Source organism: Colobus angolensis, unplaced genomic scaffold (assembly GCF_000951035.1).
Source record: "Colobus angolensis palliatus isolate OR3802 unplaced genomic scaffold, Cang.pa_1.0 Scaffold142, whole genome shotgun sequence".
Classification (NCBI taxonomy): domain Eukaryota; kingdom Metazoa; phylum Chordata; class Mammalia; order Primates; family Cercopithecidae; genus Colobus; species Colobus angolensis.
Window position 1 is genome coordinate 4,099,815 of NW_012114511.1, and position 21,916 is coordinate 4,121,730.

Consider the following 21,916-nt stretch of genomic DNA (forward strand, 5'->3'; position numbering starts at 1 on the left):
TGGTAGGACAAGATTATGGTAGTCTGGGAAAAGGTGATTGAGTTCTGCTGAACAGAGCAAGGATTGATTGTAGCTAAGTCTAGTGACTTACTGCCTGCCATTTGGTTTGCCCTTCGTTTTGTGACTATCATACCACTAACCACAGCCAGTCACCTCTCATGTATGTATTGTTATTCTCATGGCAAACACCATGAAAACCTCTGGGTAATTCACTGCAGCCTCTTCTTCAATGCTGAAAAAAAACTTTTTTTTCTTTTTTTTTTTTTTTGAGACGGAGTCTTGCTCTGTCGCCCAGGCTGGAGTGCAGTGGCCGGATCTCAGCTCACTGCAAGCTCCGCCTCCCGGGTTCAGGCCATTCTCCTGCCTCAGCCTCCCGAGTAGCTGGGACTACAGGCGCCCGCCACCTCGCCTGGCTAGTTTTTTTTGTATTTTTTAGTAGAGACGGAGTTTCACCGTGTTAGCCAGGATGGTCTCGATCTCCTGACCTCGTGATCCGTGATCCGCCCGTCTCGGCCTCCCAAAGTGCTGGGATTACAGGCATGAGCCACCGCGCCCGGCCTGAAAAAACGTTTTATAGTGACAACTATACATCCTTTTTCCCCCAGGTGGCCAGAAGGTGAAGATAGAGTAAGTTATTTTACTAAATATTCCTGTCCATAAATAACAAGCACACATCTTAATGTTTGGATTACAGTTTTTCCCCTTTCATATCTATTTATGTTTAGACAGATTTGTCTTAGGATTTCTTTTAAATGTTTCTTTTTAGGTTTTGGCTTTCGGGTCATTCCATTTCAAGCAAACTTTGATACCGTGAATGCATTTTCCTTGAGTAGGAGATCTCAGCTTACTGAAAGCAGTCAATGTTGTTAAGTACTAAATCTCAGTCATTACGTAAACCATCTTTTATGTAAAAAATGTCAGCCGGGTGTGGTGGCTCACACATCTGTAAACCCAGCACTTTGGGAGGCCTAGGTGGGCGAATCACGAGGTCAGGAAATCAAGACCCTCCTGGCCAACATGGTGAAACCCTGTCTCTACTAAAATACAAAAAATTAGCCAGGCGTGGTGGCATGTGCCTGTACTCCCAGCTACTCAGGAGGCTGAGGCAGGGGAATTGCTTGAGCCCGGGAGGCAGAGATTGCAGTGAGCTGAGATTGCACCACTGCGCTGCAGTCTGGTGACAGAGTGAGACTCCGTCTCAAAAAAAAAAAAGGTCTTGTTAGTTTTAGAACAAGAAGGGAATATTTATTGGCTGCTAACACAATAGTTAAAATCTGTGAGTTTGCAAGCATCTGGGTAATCTTAGTACCTATAGTTGATTTGTGAGCATACTCTAATGGTACTTGTTTTCTCAGCTTTTTTTTTTTTTTTAAGAGAGGCAATTACTGTTCATTGTAGCTGTTCTTATTTTTTTAATTTTAATTTTATTTTTTATTATACTTTAAGTTCTAGGATACATGTGCACAGCATGCGGGTTTGTTACATGTGTATACATGTGCCATGTTGGTGTACTGCACCCATTTTCAGCTTTTTAAAAATCTTTAAAGCATGAATTACCCAGTCTCATAAAACTGAGGGTCTCTTAGGGCATTGTTATAAAGAAAGGATGGAAAATGAGAGTTCTTAATTGATGTTAATGGAGTGACATTCTTTTATTTCAGTAATTGTGTATAACTTTGTAGTGAAGCTAAGGACATAGATGCCATCTTCTTTGGTACAGCTTGAATAATTTGTATATAGGGAGAAAAAAATACATACACACATGTATGTGTGTGTATACATGCTTCACTGTGAATCTTGGCAAGATAATTTTCAGAAAAATAATGCATTTCATCCCTGACAAAAGGACATTGAGCACAGGCTGTCAGGCTCTTGAGGCATGATTTTCTCCCTGGCAACTGACTAGAGTCAAGATTGAAGGAGGCGAAAATTGGTCTCCTGTCCAGTGCACATGTTGACAGCTTCAGACTGATGTACCCACATCTACTATAGACAGCCTGGAAGACAGATGTTAAAAGACAGATGTGATTAGGACAAAGCAAGTATCAGTGACTGTTTTAAGTGGAGTTTGAGAGGTAGACAGGAGGCAGAATGGAATCAGGGTTTGCTGGGTTCATGATGTGAAGACTTAAAACATAGCTTTGAAGAGCATTGCGTGGGTGTGTGTGAGAGAGATTGCATTTTAATTTGATCTGGTTAGTGTGGTTTTAATCGGGTTGAGATCATGAGCTTGATCTCACATATGGGCTCTTTAATTTTTCACAGGAGGAAAATGACAAGTATTCCTACTTGGAAGGTTTACTTTGGAATGGGTTTCAAAAAGTGTTAATGATGCTCTGGAAGAGCGGTAGCTGGGAAACATTCAACATTTTGAAAAAGACTAAAGTTAAGTTAATTAGATTTTCAGATTAGTATAATAATTTTATTAAAACTAGCAAGAAATCAGCTGATTTTTTTCTCATATTCTTCCATTGAGTTCTGGCTTCTCATTTGTTGTCTTGTCATTTCCCCTTGTCTTGGTAGAATTTTCATCCTGTTTTTTCCTCTTATTTTTGTGGATGTCTCTTTTCATGTGATCCCATTGTGGCTTAGTCTGTTGTTAGAAGTGCCCCCACTCCATTTCCTACCTTTCAGATGTTCCTGAAGACTGTAATTAATTTAAAAATTGTTATTGACCCCATTCCTTCAGTCTCACCACTTAATCCACTTTTTCTTGCTCTTCATTTAACTTGAGCAGGAAAAGCAAAATATAAATTCTGAAAAATCATTAGCTGGTTGTCATCTGGGAATTTTATGTCTTAAAGTTGTCTGCCTGACTTAAACTATAAGTCTTTAGGGCGGAGGCTATATTTTCTTTGACTTGGGATGTGTCAAGGATGCTGTCTGCTTCTGGATCACTACCCTTGTGTGAGCATATGCTGCTTTGCAGAGACTTGGGTTCTGCTGTAGCCAGCTTGGAATTAAGGAAAGAAGGGTGAAGTTATTAAATTCTAATGTCATTTTGAAGTGGTTCATTTTTTCCCCTTTTATTAAAAAGTCTGTCTTGTTAAACTCACAAAAATAAATAACACTAACCAGGATAATACTACTTATGAGTTACAGTGGGTAATATTACTGCCTTAATATATTTGTACAGTCAGTGTAGCTGAGGAAGTTATTTTAGGTATTAAAATTTTGGTTTTGGCATGACTTCAACCATGATGTTGCAGTAACATGATTTCTACTAGTTAATTTCTTAAGAAAGTGATTCCAAGTTGAAATGCATGTTATGCATTTATTTGAATGTGTAATCAGGAAGTAAGTGCCTCTCTTTGGAGTGTTTCTGAATAGCAGCAGGGCACACTTGAATTAGTAAGGAAAATGAGAACATGAATATGTGTGTTACTTTATTTTAACTTCTTTCTTTTTAATCCATTCTGTCTGTCAACTGGAAAAAGAAATTTCAAAGCTTCTTTCTTTACCCTCAGGGGATGGGGAAGGTGGGGGGGTAAGTTAAGAGGTTTTCTAGACTTGCTCTGATTCAGATGAGCTTATAGTATTTAAATAACTTCATATTAAATGTTTATTTCCTGTTTTTTTTTTTTTTTTTAATAGACGGAGTCTTGCTCTGTTGCCCAGGCTGGAGTGCAGTGGTGCAATCTTGGCTCACTGCAACCTCTGCCTCCTGGGTTCAAGTGATTCTCCTGCCTCAGCCTCCCAAGTAGCTGGGATTGCTGGCACCCACCACCACGCCTGGCTAATTTTGTATTTTTAGTAGAGACAGGGTTTTGGCATGTTGGCTAGGCTGGTCTCGAACTCCTGACCTCAGGTGATTCGCCTGTCTTCGCCTCCCAAAGTGCTGCGATTACAGGCATGAGCCGCCAGACCTGGCCTCTTTTCAGGGTTGACTTTCAAAAGATAAACAATTGGGTGGATTAAAAAAACAAAACAAAACAAAACAAAAACTGCATCCCAGAAAGTTCTCTTAAGGCATCTGTCAGGGATTCTTTTGAGTTATTCTCAGTTTATCTGTACTTGCAGGAATATCATCTAGGGGTCCGTTTTTACCAAATATCCCTCCTTGATAAACGGAAGGCTTAAGATTGAGAAGAATAAAGTGTTTTGTTCAAGGTCATCCTCATGTCATAGGGCATGTGGGTTATGCCAAATATGTGCTACCATTTGGTTACTTCTTGTAAGGGCTATGTTATGAAGTCTGTTATTTTTTGCATCTATATTGCCAATTTGTCTTCATTGACAAGTGTGGAAAACGTCTTATTTTATTACCAGATCATAGAAATTGAATTAAAATTTGGCTGAGTGGGAGTGGTGGGACATGGGGTTGGGATGGGGGTAGGAAACAATGTTTAACTTTGGATTATCTTGAAGTTAGGAGATAATTTTGTGAAGTCTTGGTCCTGTTATTTTACTATTTTGTAAAATGAAAGTTGATGGAATAACAGATGAAAATAGTTATCAGGCTGGGCGTGGTGGCCCATGCCTGTAATTCCAGCACTTTGGGAGGCTGAGGCAGGTAGATCATCCGAGGTCAGGAATTCGAGACCAGCCTGACCAACATGGTGAAACCCTGTCTCTACTGAAAATACAAAAATTAGCCAGGTGTGGTAGCTTTCACCTGAAGCCCCATCTACTCAAGTGACTGAAGTGGGAGAATCACTTGAACTCAGGAGGTGGAGGTTGCAATAAGCCAAGATTGCGCCACTGCACACCACCCTAGGTGAAGTAGTGAGACTCTGTCTCAAAAGAAAAAAAAAAACTGGCCAGGTGCGGTGGCTCATGCTTGTAATCCCAGCACTTCGGGAGGCCGAGGTGGGCGGATCACGAGGTCAGGAGTTTGAGACCAGCCTGACCAACATGGTGAAACCCCGTCTACTAAAAATACAGAAATTAACTGGGCATGGTCATGCACTCTTGTAATCCCAGCTACTCTGGAGGCTGAGGCAGTAGTAGAATTGCTTGAACTCAGGAGGTGGAGATTGCAGTGGGCCGAGATGGTGCCACGGCACTCCAGCCTGGGCGACTGGGCGACAGAGCGAGACTGTAAAAAAAAAAAAAAAAAAAAAAGCTATCACTTATTGGTGAGATCCCTTAATCAAATCAGATATATTTAAGAGAAGTGGGTATAAAGTAGGTTTATCAGTAGGTTTTGGAGCTAAAGCACCAAAACGTAACTTTCAAGAGTTAGGAATCTCATGATAGGGAAGTTTTGGGTATTCATTCAAATCCAGGGCTGGGTATTTTTTAGTCTGTAAAACACTGTGTAAAAAGATGCCAAGCTGTTAAGTACAGGGCAGTTTTATTATAGGCTTGCCTGTGATATTGGTTACTTTCTCTTTTTCTTTTTTTCTTCCTCTAGTTCTACTCCCTGGGTAGAATTAAAAACGGTTTTAAAATGAGCGTTAATTTTCTGCCGTGAACATGTGTTTTGATAGGAAGAGCAAAAAGAAAAAAATAAAAACTTATGATTTTGTAACTTAGAGATGAAACTAATGGTTAACATTTTTGTCCTAAACTCTTTGCAGTTTGTTTCCTATTAATATGCCCATGTGGGTAGAGATATATTGGGTTTGATTATGCCATTTGCTTTTTTTCACTTAATGGATACTGAACATCTTTCGGTAATATTAAGTATTCTTCTACAACATAATTTTTAATGGCTGAACACTATCCTCTAGAGAGTAATATGATTTAAGAACATTATTTTATACCAGCAAACTAAAGACTTCTCTTTAATACTGTTATGTCAAGAGTTTTATTCACTTTTCACATTTTCAAAGGAGAATTGTGTTAAGAAATAGTTATAATCGTAGTTTTTTACTTTAAAGACTGAAGTCTCCTATCGTTAAGAAGTATATATCGGCCAGGCGCGGTGGCTCACGCAGGTAATCCCAGCACTTTGGGAGGCCAAGGCGGGCGGATCACGAGGTCAGGAGATCGAGATGGTGGTGAAACCCCGTCTCTATTAAAAATACAAAAAATAGGCCGGGCGCGGTGGCTCATGCCTGTAATCCCAGCACTTTGGGAGGCCAAGACGGGCGGATCACGAGGTCACTAGATCGAGACCATCCGGGCTAACACAGTGAAACCCCGTCTCTACTAAAAATATAAAAAAATTAGCCAGGCATGGTGGCAGGCGCCTGTAGTCCCAGCTACTCGGGAGGCTGAGGCAGGAGAATGGCGTGAACCCGGGAGGCGGAGCTTGCAGTGAGCTGAGATCAAGCCACTGCACTCCAGCCTGGGCGACAGAGCAAGACTCCGTCTCCAAAAAAAAAAAAAATACAAAAAATTAGCCGGGCATGGTGGTGGGTACCAGCAATCGCAGCTACTTGGGAGGCTGAGGCAGGAGAATGGCGTGAACCCGGGAGGCGGAGCTTGCAGTGAGCCGAGATCGTGCCACTGCACTCCAGCTGGGGTGACAGAGCAAGACTCTGTCTCAGGAAAAAATAAAATAAAATAAAATAAAGGAGAAGTATATATCTGAGAAGAAATAAAAGGTTTTAGACAGTTAAAATCATTTTGAGAAAAAAGAGCAAAGTTACTTGAGCATGGTTGTCTGGGAAATCAGTAGAAGGAAGAGTTGGAATTCTAAGTATGCTCGTGAAACTGATCCTGAAATGAGTAATTTGAACATGTTTAAGATGGTTGATGGTGTCTAACTCTTCTCCTGGAAGCTTTTGTCATTTTAGCGCAGGGCTGTTTTTGCTGGTTTGCAAAAACATTGAGGTGGATGTCTTTAAAATCTCTTTTCTCTTTTGGATTTGGCAGTTGATAACAAACAATATACTCTTGTAAAATGTTCTGTTTAAGAAATACCTACGTAAGGTCCACGTAACCATTGAATCTTCTTCCCTGCAGCAACTCTACAAAAAATTTTAAAAATGAGATTGGGGCTACTGGTACCCATTTATTTTACCACTTGGCTTACTCTTGTTTTGGATAAACCCCTCTATTAGCTGACTTTATAAGCTTTTACAAAAAGATTTTGTAGTATGTGCAAGTTTTACTTTTTCATTTTTGCATAAACTAGCAGCCACGGTATTTTTATACTTCAGAAAAAAGAAAATTTGAAGCCTGAGTTTTATTATCACACACATGAACTAAAGATATTAACATTTTTATCATTTAAAAACTTCTTTTAATATAAAAGTATTCATTATAGAAAGTAAAAATAAACAATAAACAGTCAGGCTATACCACCTTATGATTAAGCTCTGTCGATATTTTGGTATGTGTTGGTTGTAGTGTTTGCCATCCCATCCCTTCCCCAGGACATAAACACATTATGATCTCCATTCTCACTGTGCAGTATGGATTGTTATATATCTGCTATTTAAAATGGAAATGAAAATCATTTCAATTGATTAAGATACCGGGGGGGGGTTAGATTGTATAATTTATCGAAGATAAGCTGTGTTTCTCTACTGGGCTGGCAAAAATTCTTTTTTTCTGGACCTTAAAGGTAGAAAGGTTCTGGTGAAGAAGCTATTTAAAAGTATACTTAGTATTATTTTGGGGAAGAAGATAGAACTTTGCCCTATTTATTGAGGTTCCTTGGAGGACTTTTAGAGACAGTAGAGATGTTTCCATAGCTGGATTTCTGAGCCATTACATTGTGGTTGGAAATCTTTCTTGTCGTAGTATACTGTAGAATTTTGGGATGTGACACTGTAAATGGGATAGATGAGGAGGATGACCAGTTCCTGAGAACTGGAAGGAATCCCATCTTGACTTGAGAACTTCTTTAAAACAAAACAAAACAAAACAAAAGAAAAAAACTGCTTAAAAATAAAAAGCAGTTGGAAAAACTTAAGGCACAGCAAGCTTTGCAATTATTACTACTATCTGCAGTATGAACAGTGGAATGAAGGAAACTCTCCTCATCCTTTATAGCTTCAACATTTAAAATTAAAAGCTAATGTTTCCTCTGTCCTTTAGGGAACTTGCTATCATGACTATTTCTAAAAAGGTAAGAAATAGCTGTTGTGTAGATAATGACATGTTCTAAATAGGTTTAAAAATTGGAAAAAGTAGATGGAAAAGTAGAAGGGGGCGCAGAAGTATTTGTTGAGCTTTGCATATATTATCTCATTTAATTTTCAAAACAACCGAGTAAGGTATGGGAGATAGTGTACTCATTTTACAGAAAAGAAAACAGCTAGAGATAAAGCAACCCAAAGTAACACAGCCGTCAAATATCGAAGCTGGATTTGGACCCAGTTCCAATACCTTATTTCATCTACACCAAGTAGTGTTCTGGGAGAAAAGTAGTTGTATTCATTAACATTACTTAATAGCATTCTTTGTTTTAAAGGAGCAACGCAACAGGCCCAGGTTAAAACAAACAAGCCTTTTATTCTTTTTATCCATCGCCCAAATATTTTCCAAGCCTATCCTCTCCCTGTAACTTTATAAAGTTTGGTTGCTTTCAGGGGAGTTTACTTGTGATATTTGATGCTTCAAAAAGTTCTTGATCTTTTCTTCTCCTAATAAAGAATTGTGGGTTTTTTTTGTTTGTTTGTTTAATTTATAATCTCCAATTGTCTTTGTTTTAAACTCCAGAGGAACTTACTTTGTTTCCAGCTCAGGAGAGAGCATCACTGGATGACAGATTTTATTTCATGGCAGATGGTACAGTAGTATTGAGTTCTTGTAAGTTTCATCTCCTTTGTATCTTGGTTAATACTAGATGTAGCGTAGTTGACTGGAAACAGCTGGGACAAAGTCAGGTTTTACAACCATGCGACCGTGGACATATTTCCTGTCTGCCTCAGTTTCCCCAGTTTGCCCTTTTGTGTGCAGAGAGCACTTTTAATGTCTTAAAAATTTACTATATAAACTAATTGACAGGTATCTTTTTAAATTTTTTATTTTTTTATTTTTTAAACATTTTTTTGAGATGGAGTCTTGCTATGTCACCCAGGCCATCATGCCTGGCTAATTTTTATATGATTATTATTATTATTTATTTTTTTTTAGTAGGTCCGGTCTTGAACCCTTGACCTCAAGTTATCCCCCGGCCTCAGCCTCCTAAAGTGCTGGGATTACAGGCTTGAGGCACCAGGCCCGACCTTCTGCTGCACTTTTTTTTTTTCAGACAGAGTTTCACTCTTGTTGTCCCAAAAATGTATGAGAACCCTGCACCTTTTACAAAAATAATTTTATCTTGTGTTGAAAATGCAGCTTTTATGTGGGTGCAGGGCTGCTATAAGAAAGGCATACCTATAGACTAGTAAGATTTGAGAAAAAGCAAAGTCGTTATATGACAATTTAAAGCAAAAGGGAGGTGAAAGATCTAGAGCTGGAGAATTTAATGCCAGCAAGGGGTGGTTTGATAATATGAGAGAGATGTGGCTTTAAAAATACCAAGATAACAGTGGAAGCAGCTTCTGCTAACCAAGAGAAGGGTTCCCAAATGCCATTAAAAAGTGCAGCAGCAGGCCAGAGGCAGTGGCTCACACCTGTACCCAGCACTTTGGGAGGCCAAGGCAGGCAGATCACCTGAGTCAGGAGTTCAAGACCAGCCTGACCAACATGGAGAAACCCTGTCTCTACTTTAAAAAAAAAAAGAAAAATTAGCCATGCATGGTGGCGTATACCTGTAATCTGAACTACTTGGGAGGCTGAGGCAGGAGAATCACTTGAACCCGGGAAGCGGAGGTTGCAGTGAACTGAGATGGTGCCACTGCACTCCAGCCTGGGCAACAAGAGGAAAACTCCATCTAAAAAAAAATGCAACAGAAGGGCGAGCACAGTGGCGCATGCCTGCAGCCACAGCTGCAGACCTCAATTCACAGTGCATATCAGGCAGTTCAGCTTTTTCTTAAAATGTCATGACTTTTCTCTACTTCTTGGTAGTACTTCCAGCATCACTAGTGGCACTTCGTATGAGCTTCATGGTGTCAACGTTTTGAATGTTGTATTAAACACGATGAAAATGTATGAGAACTACGAATGACCACTTTTCACTGCCATATGCAATTTACGGGCCGTGAACTGCTCAGGTGGAGATGATTAGCATCACATGCAGCTGCATCATATGGTATTTTAAGTGGATATTCACAACACTTGAGCTTACTGCTATAGCAATAGGAGATGGCTACAAAATTATTACAGTAGTACAGTGTGTACTACAGTTAATTTTATGTTTGATTATGATTTAAACTGCATCTTTACATTAGTTTATATTTCCCTTGACTGCAAATGGCACCATTTATGGTCTGTGTTTGTGTGCCTAAGTTTTGATAAGTTTTAACTTTCTGTAGTAGGTTTGTGTATATTTATGATAGTACATGATAAAATAGGCTAGTGATATTTTATGCATTCATGATATACCTTTTTCTTAATTTTTTGGTACTTCTGTATTACATGATTTGAGTTTTTTTCAAATTGTTGCAAATCTCTGAAACAATTTTCAATATACTTATTGAACAAAATCCACATATAAGTAAACCCATGCAATTCAAACCCAGACTATGTTGTTCAAGGGTAACTGTAAAAACGTTGCTGCTGGCTTTTATGTGTACAAATAGCTGCATAAATAACTGATGTGCATCATGACCAGTCATGTCGTCTCTTTCAACGTCTGTTGGTGATAGTTCCCTGCAAATCTGTTCAGTTTATGCAAAGTGTGTAGTTGTGTTGCTTCCTTTTCTCCTAGTGATAAACCCACATGAACTCCTTGACAGAATTGAATAATTGAAAGAGGGAATTAGCCAACAAAGGTGAATGTGCAACAAAGAAATGAAAAGTGGCAGACCTGGAATTGAAATTTCATTAGAATATAAAGGGAAGAAATAGCTGGTTGTGAAAATGTTGACCCAGCTGCTATTTAAAACTCTGGCTATGCAGCTAGAACTACTTAGTGAAGGCAAACTTCTTGACTTAAATGAGGAACATCTTGGACATCTCTTATGGTGTCCAAGAGAATGTGTGACATCATTAAAAATGACACATTAAAGGAACTCTTGAAGATATTCATGACAAATAAGTGTAGATATTGGATAAAATGTTGGAAGTGGATCCAAACTTAGAAAGGAATATGATGATTCGCCAAAGGGCTACAAAACATGCTCATTCTGCACCCTAGTGTAAATGACAAGAAGAAGGCATGTTCAGACTACTTTTGAAAATTTTTTTTTAACAAGGAAATTAAAATACTTTGTTTCAGTGTTTATAATGTTTTAATTTAGTAGATTAAATAAATATTGATTGACTATATCATATCCCTATACATTTATAATAGACAATAAAGGAATTTTTAATGCTTAGACAAAAGTATTTATTTTTAAGTTTTACACTCTGGAGTGCAGTGGCACGATCATGGCTCACTGCAGCCTGGGCTTCCTGGGATCAAGCGATCATCCCATCTTAGCCTCCCAAGTAGCTCACTTTGTTGCCCAGGGTGATCTGAAACTCTTGGGCTCAGTCGATTCTCCTACCTTGACCTCCCAAAGTGCAGGAATTACAGTTGTGAGCTCCCATGCCTGGCTCACAAAATTTTGGGGGGGGCCTTATTTTTTAATTTTCTTCAAACATAGTGTTGTAAACTGCCAAAAATTTTTAAAGGTCACAGGAGAATCATAATTCTCTGTGATTAATCTCTGATTAGGATCAGTTTACACTGTTTGAACTTGTATGGTCATTTTTACAGTTCTGTGCTACTGCGCAAAGTGAAGATGATCAGTATTGTTATCTCTGTTTTACAACTGTGGAACCTGAGACTTATTTAGTGGTGAAGCTGTGGTTTTTGTTAGTTTGAGTTCCGAGTTTATGATCTTACTCTTTATTATACCAGTACCCCTACACAAGATTTTTATTTTCTGAGACAAGGTCTTGCCCTGTTGCCCAGGTCGAGTGCAGTGGTGCTGTACCAGCTCACTGTAGCCTTGACCTCGTGGGCTCAAGTGATCCTCCCACTTCAGCCTCCTGAGTAGCTGGGATTAAAGGCATGTACCGCCACACTTAGCTAATTAATTTTTTTTTCTTTTCAATAGAGACAGAGTCTCACTATGTTGCCCACACTGATCTCAAACTCTCTGGGCTGAAATGATCCTCCTGCCTCAGCTTCCCAGAATTCTGGGATTATAGGTGCTACATAAAATTGAAAATAAAGTAGAAAATAATTCCTTTAGTAGCCCTTGACTTTTCCTCCTGGTAATGGGCCAAACTTTTTTTTTTTTGGAGATGGAGTCTATCTGTCACCCACATGCTGGAGTGTGGTAGCACGATCATGGTTCACTGTAGCCTTGGCTTCCTGGGCTCAAGTGATCATCCCATCTTAGCCTCCCAAGTAGCTAAGACTATAGGTATATGCCCTCATGCCTGGCTAATTTTTCTTTATTATTTGTAGAGATGAGGTCTCACAATGTTACGCAGGCTGGTCTTGAACTCCTGGTCTCAAGGGTCCTCCTGCCTGGACTTTTCAAAGTGCTGAGATGACGGGTGTGAGCCACCGTGTCTGGTCTTAGGCCAAATTCTTGAAAGAGCAGTCTTATTTATAACTTGTTTTATTACCCTTGAAGTCTGGTATGTGCAATTCCCAGAAAGCCACTCGTCTTCTTCATCGTCTTGTGCCAGCCACATTGGCTTCCTTGGCCTTCCATAATCTTCTTAGATCTTTGACTTGGTGTTCCCTCTACCTGGAATACTGTTCCTCCAGATAGCCACATTATTCCTGTGAGTCCTTTGTCAAGACTGTCTTCAAATCAAATGGTATTTTTTCAAGGAGGCCTACCTTGATCCCGCTATTTTAAATTGTACCTTACATCCCTTTTCTCTGTCCTCCTTTCTGTCATTGCCCCCGACCCTAACCCAGTACTATTGTTTATTGCCTTTCTCTTCCACTAGACTGTAAGTTCTCTGGAGCCTGGGATTTTTTCCTGGCCTGGTTGGTTCATTTCCTGGAGCATTTAGAATAGTGCCTGGCTCATAGAAGGTGATCAGTAAGCATGTTTTGAAAGAGGCATGAATGCTCTTGAAGGTTGCTGTTGAATAGGTGAATACTGATGAAACACAATGAAGACCTTTTCTCTGTCTTCTGAGCTTGTTTTACCTAATATCAATCCTTTCTACCAACCCTATTTTGTCTCCTAGTGCTGCAAGGCACTGAACTAGGCATTTTCCAAGGTATTTTAATTGACACTCACAGCAGGTATTCTACATGTTGTACAGAAGAGGAAACAGGCTCATAAAGTCTAGTTGCATAGCTGGCAAGTGGCAAAGCCAAAACTTCAGCCTATATCCAGCTCCAGAGCCTGTGCTCTTTCATGTTACTGCATTCAATAGTTTTTTTTTTCCTTTTTGTTTATTGAGCTATAACTCACATACATAAAATTCACTGTTTTAAAGTGCACAATTCAGTGGTTTTTAGTATATTCATTAGGTTGTGCAGCCATCACCACTGTGTAATTTCAGACATTTTCATCATCCCAGAAAGAAACCTGGTTTTACCTGTTACAAGTTAGTCCTGATTCTTCTTACCTCCTTCCCATTGCCCAGCAAACATTACCTTCTGTCTCTATGGATTTGCCTATTGTGGCAAATGGCAATTTTATATAAATGGAACAATACAGCATTCTTTCACTGAACGTATGTTTTGAAAGTTCATCCATGTTGCACATGTATCAGCACTTCATTTTTTCTTACTGCTAAATACTGGATAATGCCACATTTTGTATGTTTGTTTTTCAGTTGGTAGGTGTTTGGTTTCTTTTTGCTTTTCAGCTATTATGATTAGTGACACCGTGAGCATTCACGTACAGGTTTTTAGTTGTGTAGCTATGTATTAGGTTGGTGCAAAAGTAGTTGTGGTTTTGGCCATTAAAAAAAAAGTAATGGTGAAAACTGCAATTATTTTTGCACCAACTTATATTAGTCTGTTCTCACATAGCTATAAAGAAATACCGGAGACTGGTTAATTTATAAAGAGAAGAGATTTAATTGGCTCAAGGTTCTGCAGGCTGTACAGGAAGCATAGTGGCATCTCCTTCTGGGGTGACCTCAGGAAGCTTCCAATCATGGTGGAAGGCAAATGGGAAACTAGGCATCTAACATGGCAGGAGGAGGAGCAAGAAAGGGGATGGGAGAGGTGTCACACACCTTTAAACAATCAGATCTCGTTAGAACTCATTCACTATCACAAGAACAGCACCAAGAGGTTGGTACTAACCCATTCATGAGAAACTGTTCCTGTGATCCACTTACCTCCCACCAGGTCCCACCTCCAACAATGAGAATTACAGTTTGACATGAGATGTGAACAGGGACACAGATCCAAACCATATCCACCTAGCGGTGGAATTACTGAGTCATATGATAATTCAACATTTAACCCCTTAAGGAACTGCCAGATTGTTTTCCAAAGCAGATACACCTTTTTACATTCCCAACATTGGGATATGAGAGTTCTAATTTCCCCATATTCTTGCCATTTGGTATTATCTGCCCTTTTTATGATAGGCATCCTACTAGGTATGAGGTGATATCTTTGTGTGGTTTTGATTTGTATTACTTGATGACTAATGAGGTTGAGCATCATGCTTTTCATGTGCTTACTGGCCATTTCTAAATCTTCAGATGGGCACCTGTTTAAATCCTTTGCCTATTTTAAGTTGGATTATTTGTCTATTTTTGTTTGTTTGTTTTTAAAGAAGCCAGGTCTTGCTATGTTGCCCAGGCTAGATGCTAACTTTTGGGCTCAAGCAGTTCTCCTGCTTCAGCCTCTCAAGTAGCTAGGACTGCAAACACATGCCACTGCAGCCAACTTAAAAAAATATGTATATTTAGTGTAAGAGTTCTTTATATATTCTGTATACTAGATCCTTATATATACTTTGCAGAAAATTTCTTCCATTTGTGGGTTGTCTTTTTACTTTCTTGGTAGTGTTCTTTGAAGCACAAAATTTTAAATTTTTTTATGATGTCCACCTTACCTGTTTTTTGTTCTGTTGTTTGTACTTTTGGTGTCATAGCTAAGAAACCATTGTGAATCAGAGGTCATGAAGTGTTATCTTCTAAGTGTTTTATAATTTTAGTTATAACATTTAGGTTTTGATCAATTTTATAAGCATATGGTGTGAGATAGGGGTCCAACTTAATTCTTTTGCATATTACACTTGTCTTAGCACCATTTGTAGACAAGATCATTCTTCATTGAATATTATTGGCACTCTTGTTAAAATCAGAATATATTTCTGGGCTCTCAGTTATAGTTGACTAGTTTTCTAGTTGACTAGTTGACTAGTTTTATAGTCAACTAGTTTTCTTTTACAAGTCTGGCCTTCTCGTTTTTGACAGTCTTGGTTCTCTTTATTCTGTTTCTTTTATTACAGAATCTTCCTCTCCTTATTCCGAGGTCCACAGTCTTGAGGGTCCTAACTTTTTTTTTTTCCTAAATCTTTCCCAACTCATGTGTTTTCATACAGCTCTGGCTTTCTTCTCCCACTCAGAAAGGCCTTATGCTTGCAACCTTTAAAGAATCTACTGTGCTTAATCAAAGGTGATCAGATCTTTTGACCCCTGCCTTTGTAATTTACTACCACTCTTTTCTGGGCTCTCACTGTAGCTTTCTGATCCATGTCTCTGGTTAGGTTTATTGTATGTACTTTAGACAGGTTAATCCTGTGTACTTTGACTTCCCTCTGGCTGAGGGAATTGAATTCTGTTTGTCTATGGCCTTTCTACTCCCATCTTCTGCTTCTTCTAAACATATCCCTTACTCCTCAGACTAGATAATTCAAACTAGATATTATGCCTCTAAGCCTAATTAATATATGAATTATGTATTAATATATATAAGCCTTCTTATTGTATACCTCAGCATAAGTGGTTCTACAAAGAGCATAAATATTGGCATTACAAATCCCAGCTCTGCCATTTACTAGTTAAGGTGGCAGGGATTAAGTTAGTTAATCTGTATAAGCTTTAGTTGTATTATTTATAAGCAAAGATTAATACCACTTACTTTCTAGATGGGTAACAGAATTTTAAAGATACGTGTAGTGCCATAGAGTAGATATTTAAATAAATGTTGGATTTTTTTTTTTTTTTTGAGACAGACTCTCTCTCTTTGTTGCCCAGGCTAGAGTGCAGTGGTGCAATCTCGGCTCACTGCAACCTCCGCCTCCTGGGTTCAAGTGATTCTCCTGCCTCAGCCTCCCGAGTAAGGATTACAGGCTCCTGCCACCATGTCTTTGCATTTTTAGTAGAGATGGGGTTTCACCATGTTGGCCACCCGGGTCTTGAACTCCTGACCTCAAGTGATCCATCAGCCTCAGCCTCCCAGAGTGCTGGGATTATAGGTGTGAGCCACTGCACCCAGCCAGTGTTGGACATTATTGTGTTACTGTTCCTTCTGCTTAAGGTGGTAACTCCCTTAACTCTGCTGCCTACATCCTTCCTCTCCTTTGAGGGATGGGTTCATTTCAGAGTACGATGCCTTCAATAAAGCTGTTGCTGGCATTTCATTTCTTCCCCAAACTGGTTGTTAGTGCTTCCTCCTTTGAATTCCCATGACACCTTGTGTTTTCTTTCTTGTAGCTTGTATGTTAAAATGCCACATAATTTCTTAGTGGTCAGATCCATCTTTTCTGGGTAAGTTATTTGAAGGCAGGGATGGTATGTTCAGCTTTGTGTTTTGAAAGTGGATTTGTTTGTTTTTAGTTTGTAGCAAGTGCTAAATTAGGTGAAGTTCTGCTTATTATATAGGGTCAACATCTCTTGCTTCTTCTCTTGTTTGGTAATAATGTTTAAGACAGTGTGTGTGTGTATATATATATACACACACACACACACACACACATACACATATATATATATATATTTTTTTTGAGATGGAGTTTTGCTCTTGTTGCTCAGGCTGGAGTACAATGGTGCATTCTCAGTTCACTGCAACCTCCGCCTCCCAGGTTCAAGCGATTTTCGTGCCTCAGCCTCCCGAGTAGCTGCGATTACAGGTGCCCGCCCCCACACCTGGCTTTTTTTGGTATTTTTTTAGTAGAGACGGAGTTTCATCATGTTGGCTGGGCTGGTCTCAAACTTCTGACCTCGGGTGATGCACCCACCTCGGCCTCCCAAAGTGCTGGGATTACAGGTTTGAGCCACCACTCCTGGCCTAAGACAGTATTGACATTTTTTTAAGGCAAATATCTCTTTCTGCAAGGATTTGCAGAGAAATTCTTCCCTGAGTAATAGTTTTCTTCAGCATATTTCCATAGCACCTTGTTCACAAGGCTATTTAATTTTGGGTGCATTGTAATACTCTATAATTTGTGAACCCTTCGAGACCAGATGCTTTGTCTTAACTGGCTGTTAATTTTTTGTCTCCCTCCCTCCATAGAGCTCCAGTAGGGCACAGCCCTTGACGTGTGATGGGTGCTCAAACATTTGTTGATCAAATAAAAGAATGAATGAGCTCCATCTTTTAAAATACCATAAGATATCAGCATTAATGTTACGAATCCACATAATGATTGACATATGTCTGTATCTTCCTGAAGATATAAGAGAGAAGACTGTGTTAGATCCAGGAAAGCCTTTTAACTGTGTAATTCATTGGAAGTTTTTCTGGCCTGACAAATAGGTGGAGCTTTTCTTTACTCTTAGAATTATACAGTGCTTCTAAGCCTAATTAATATATGCATGTGAGGCAATTTTTTTTTCCCCTCTTCTGCTCGTGTTGTGCATCCAATGATGATAGCTAGGAGAAATTTGATAGGTCTGTTGAGAAATAGCTAGACTTCTTGAAAGTGCCTTAAAAAAAATTCATGGAAGACATGAGAGAGTGAATGGCTTTTAGACTTTAATGTGAACTGAAGTGGGCTTGCTCAGCCAAAGGAGGAGGGAGTAATTGCTTTTCCAAGATTCCAAAGATAGTCTCCATACAGGCCCTATTTGTATAACCAGTGGACAAGACACAACACTGGCCCTTTATAGCTATAAGAAAAGAGTGACAGTGGGCACCGTAAATAATTTTAATAGACACAAATGACAGAAAGTGTAAGTTCCACAAGTTTCTAGGAAATGTTATAAATTCTTAATTTTTTTTTTTTTTTTAAGAGACACGGTCTTGTTCTGTCACCCAGGCTAGAGTGCAGTGGTGCAATCATGGCTCACTGCAACCTCAAACGCATGGGCTAAAGAGATCCTCCTGCCTCGGCCTCACAAAGCACTGGGATTGCTAGTGTGAGCCACCATGCCCAGGCTATAAATAAATTCTTGAGCTCAGGATTGTATAAGTTGGATATTCCTGTTAACTATAGTAAAATCTGTTTTATATGTTTTTAGCTAGTTTTAAAAAAATTGTAGATACAGTACCTCTTCATTATAGAAACTTTTTATAGGTACCAAATATGTAAAGAGGCAGTGTGTAACCCAGTGATAACTATTATTTGCCTTTTGACTCCAGTCTTTCCTCTGTATTTAAAAAGAAACATACATTTATAATTTCATTTGTTTCTGCTTAACATTTTTCATATATATAAATATTTTCATAATAGTCATTTGTAGGCTACACCATAATTTACTTAACTAGATGCTTATTGTTGAGCATTTGAGCTTTCGGTAGTGTTCTGCGAAGGAAAGGAATGAATCAGTGGCTGAACTCTTATTTTCACATACCGCTGAGTCTCTGTTATGGCTGTACACGTTGCATAGTTGGGATGATTAATGAAGTGTGGTGGTTCTGCATAATTGTTGCCCTGTTTCTGTATTCTGTGGATGTGAGAGTAGATTGCATTAGATATGCTTTTTTTCTCCCGTTCAAATCTTGAATTTTTCTTTTTTTTTTGATACATATAATGCCGTTTTTTGGAAAGGAGCGTTATTAGATCAAAGGGAAATATTTTTAAGCCTCTTAATATATAGTACCGAGTCACTTTCCAGATATTTTGCTTTCACCAGCAATATATGAAGGTGCTTTTGTAAGTGATAGCTATAAAACAAAGGAACAGCAAACAACAACAAAAATGAAAACTCTTAAACTAAATTTGTGCATGAAATATACAAAGATTGGATTATTTTTATATTTTTTAAAATGTAGATCAGTTATTTGAGTTCAGATCAGTTATTTGAGTTCATTGTTGCTTAGTTTGTTTTTCATTCTGTAAAACAGGTGATTTGATGAAGACTGCTGCGGGAGAGTTCGCAGATGATCCCTGCTCTTCTGTGAAGCGAGGCAACATGGTTCGGGCAGCTCGAGCTTTGCTCTCTGCTGTTACCCGCTTGCTGATTTTGGCTGACATGGCAGATGTCTACAAATTACTTGTTCAGCTGAAAGTTGTAAGTATACAGGCCTATGTCTATAATTTGTTCTATCACAGGAAGATTGCTACTGGCCTTCCTTAGTTCAGCATTCCTTAGGATTTAGTTTGGTTTTGAATTTGGTTTATCTCAATGGACCAGAGATGTTTTTGTTTAATTTGCACTTACTCCTCTATTCCAACTATGTATCATCCTGGTTCTGTTGTGAGCCAGTGTTGTCTAAAATGAAGAACTTGTAGCAAAGATACTGTTTTGACTCCTTCCCTTTTTCCAGTAATGATTAAATCTTTCCTTGTACTAGCAGAGTTCCGGAGCTGAGAAAACCAAGATGCATTAAATTTTGTACTTTAAGGTAGAGGCCAGTATTAGTGTCTTTCCCACTATGAAGCTCCTGTGTAATTGCTGTTTAAACATTAGAGGACCATGCAAACTCAAGAGTGCTAAGTTTGGATTGCTTTTTGAGTAGCTGTTAACAGGAATGAAAATTTCTAGGATGCCATCTTTATTTACAGACTTACATTCAGAACTTTTGGTTTTTGGGGTCTTTTTTTTTTTTTTTCCATAGGTGGAAGATGGTATCTTGAAGTTGAGGAATGCTGGCAATGAACAAGACTTAGGAATCCAGTATAAAGCCCTAAAACCTGAAGTGGATAAGCTGAACATTATGGCAGCCAAAAGACAACAGGTACAGTCATGATTTGGGGATATATTAAAGTTGTTTATTTTACTGTCTAGAGGGAAAAACTCATTCTTTGTGTTTTCTGAAAGTACCATTACCTACCTTCGCCAATATAGTTTCATTAAAACATTTAAACTAAGGTGTCTTTTCAGTATTGTACTGTTAAGTTATAATTACATTACATTCATGTTACGTTCCTGTTTTAATTCTTGTGAACATTTTATCTTAAGTAGCTTGACAACTTGTGATGAAGGTAGTGTCTGGAGAGGTAATAGGTCTTTGTGTATTTAAGGATTAACCTGAGTTAGTGGTGCAGTTTTGTTCAGGTTTTTAATAAACCTTAATCCATTTAAATATACTGGAATTGTCTCTGTATCAGAAAGTATCTCCATACCTTGTCCCACTAGCTCCGTGTCTTGTTACTTTTTAACTGTTTCTTACTGTTATTAGTAGTTTCCATTGTGTGGCATGAGGGTCAGTGTTACTTTTCCAAGCTCCAGTAGCCCTTTGACCCTTTGGCATTTTCACTGTTGGGGTGCTTTGAAACCTTTCCTATGCCCTTGCTGTTGGACGCTGTGTATTTCAGGTGTACATTCTTCAAAGAAGATCCATATATTGCTATCCGTCTTCTTACACCTTTCATAGTCCTGATCACGCTTATGGTTTAAATTCTTATTTTAAAACAAGCCCCAAGAGGAAGAATTGTTGTTGTTAGCTAATACCTTTATCAGTTAGGATACTTTGCACTGGAGTTTGCAGAAAACCCAGCTTCTAAACTGCTTGAAAAGGGGGGATTTATTTTCTCAGTGACTGTAAGTCCTGAGTTAGGCTAAGTGACTTCAGGGTTGTTAAATATAAGGGCTTTGCAGTATCATCAAGGATCCAGGTTCTTGATATTTTTCATCACTGCCGTCTTCAGTGTGCCTGGCACTGGGTGACTGCAGAGGCTCTGTGCATGACATTTGCACATAATATGTCCAGTGAGAACAAAAAGGACTGTTTCTTCCATATGTCTCTCTTTATAAGCAAACAATCTAGAAGCTCCTAGCAGACTTACCCTAAATCTGAATTGTGCAACATGCCTATTCCTCAGTTATCCCTGGCAAGAGGAAGGGAGTCTGCCTGACTCAGAGTAATCCAGATCCACCTTCTGCTCTCGCTTAAGGGGTAGCCTTAACACCCAACAAAACACCCAACAAAAGATCTGACAGGTAGTGAGAAGTTGGGTTGGAAGTGGGAGTAGGGAATGGATTTGGGTAGGCAACCTGCTATGACTGCTGTAGACTTTTTTCATTACGACAAGATGGTTGTTAGTAAATACTTAAAAGGGGGTCTCACTCTGTTGCCGAGGTAACAGTGTTGGAGTACAGTGGTGCCATCATGTAACCTCCATTTCCCCAGGCTCAGGTGGTCCTCCTACCTCAGCCTCCCGAATAGCTGGGACTATAGGCACAGGACACCACACCTGGCTAATTTTTGTATTTTTTGTAAATAGAGGATTTTGTCATGTTATCAAAGCTGGTCTTGATCTCCTGGGCTCAAGAGATCCTCCTGCCTTGGCCTCCCAAAGTACTGGGATTACCGGCATGAGCCACCATGGCTACCTAAATACTATTAATGTCTAATATATGACAGCTTTTTTGGGGACTTCTTAGTCATTTGGTTATATTTACATTAATATTAAAAATCTATGCCATAGGGTTGAGAGGATTCAATTAAATAATATATGTACAGTATTTAATATAGTGCCAGGCACTAAGAAGGCCCTTCTCAGTAGACAATTGGTGAATAATAGCTTATTACTTTTATTTCAAGTCATAAGATATGATCAGACTAACTGTATATATGAGATCCTGGTTTTGGATTTCTAGTGCTTAAGATGATACATGGTGGCCGGGCGCGGTGGCTCAAGCCTGTAATCCCAGCACTTTGGGAGGCCGAGACGGGCGGATCACAAGGTCAGGAGATCAAGACCATCCT

At 39.0% G+C, this 21,916-nt stretch overlaps 1 protein-coding gene across 3 annotated transcripts in view; it reads left to right on the plus strand.

Moving 5' to 3' along the window:
- CTNNA1 (catenin (cadherin-associated protein), alpha 1, 102kDa) overlaps positions 1–21,916 on the plus strand; it is a 162,039-nt gene that overhangs the window by 18,537 nt on the left and 121,586 nt on the right. For 2 of the 3 annotated variants that reach the window (XM_011935307.1, XM_011935308.1), the window contains 2 exons: positions 19,109–19,275; positions 19,823–19,942. In XM_011935307.1, coding sequence (XP_011790697.1) covers positions 19,109–19,275; positions 19,823–19,942 — 287 coding nt within the window. The remainder of the gene's footprint in view (positions 1–19,108; positions 19,276–19,822; positions 19,943–21,916) is intronic. The other variant, XM_011935309.1, reaches the window with a different exon arrangement.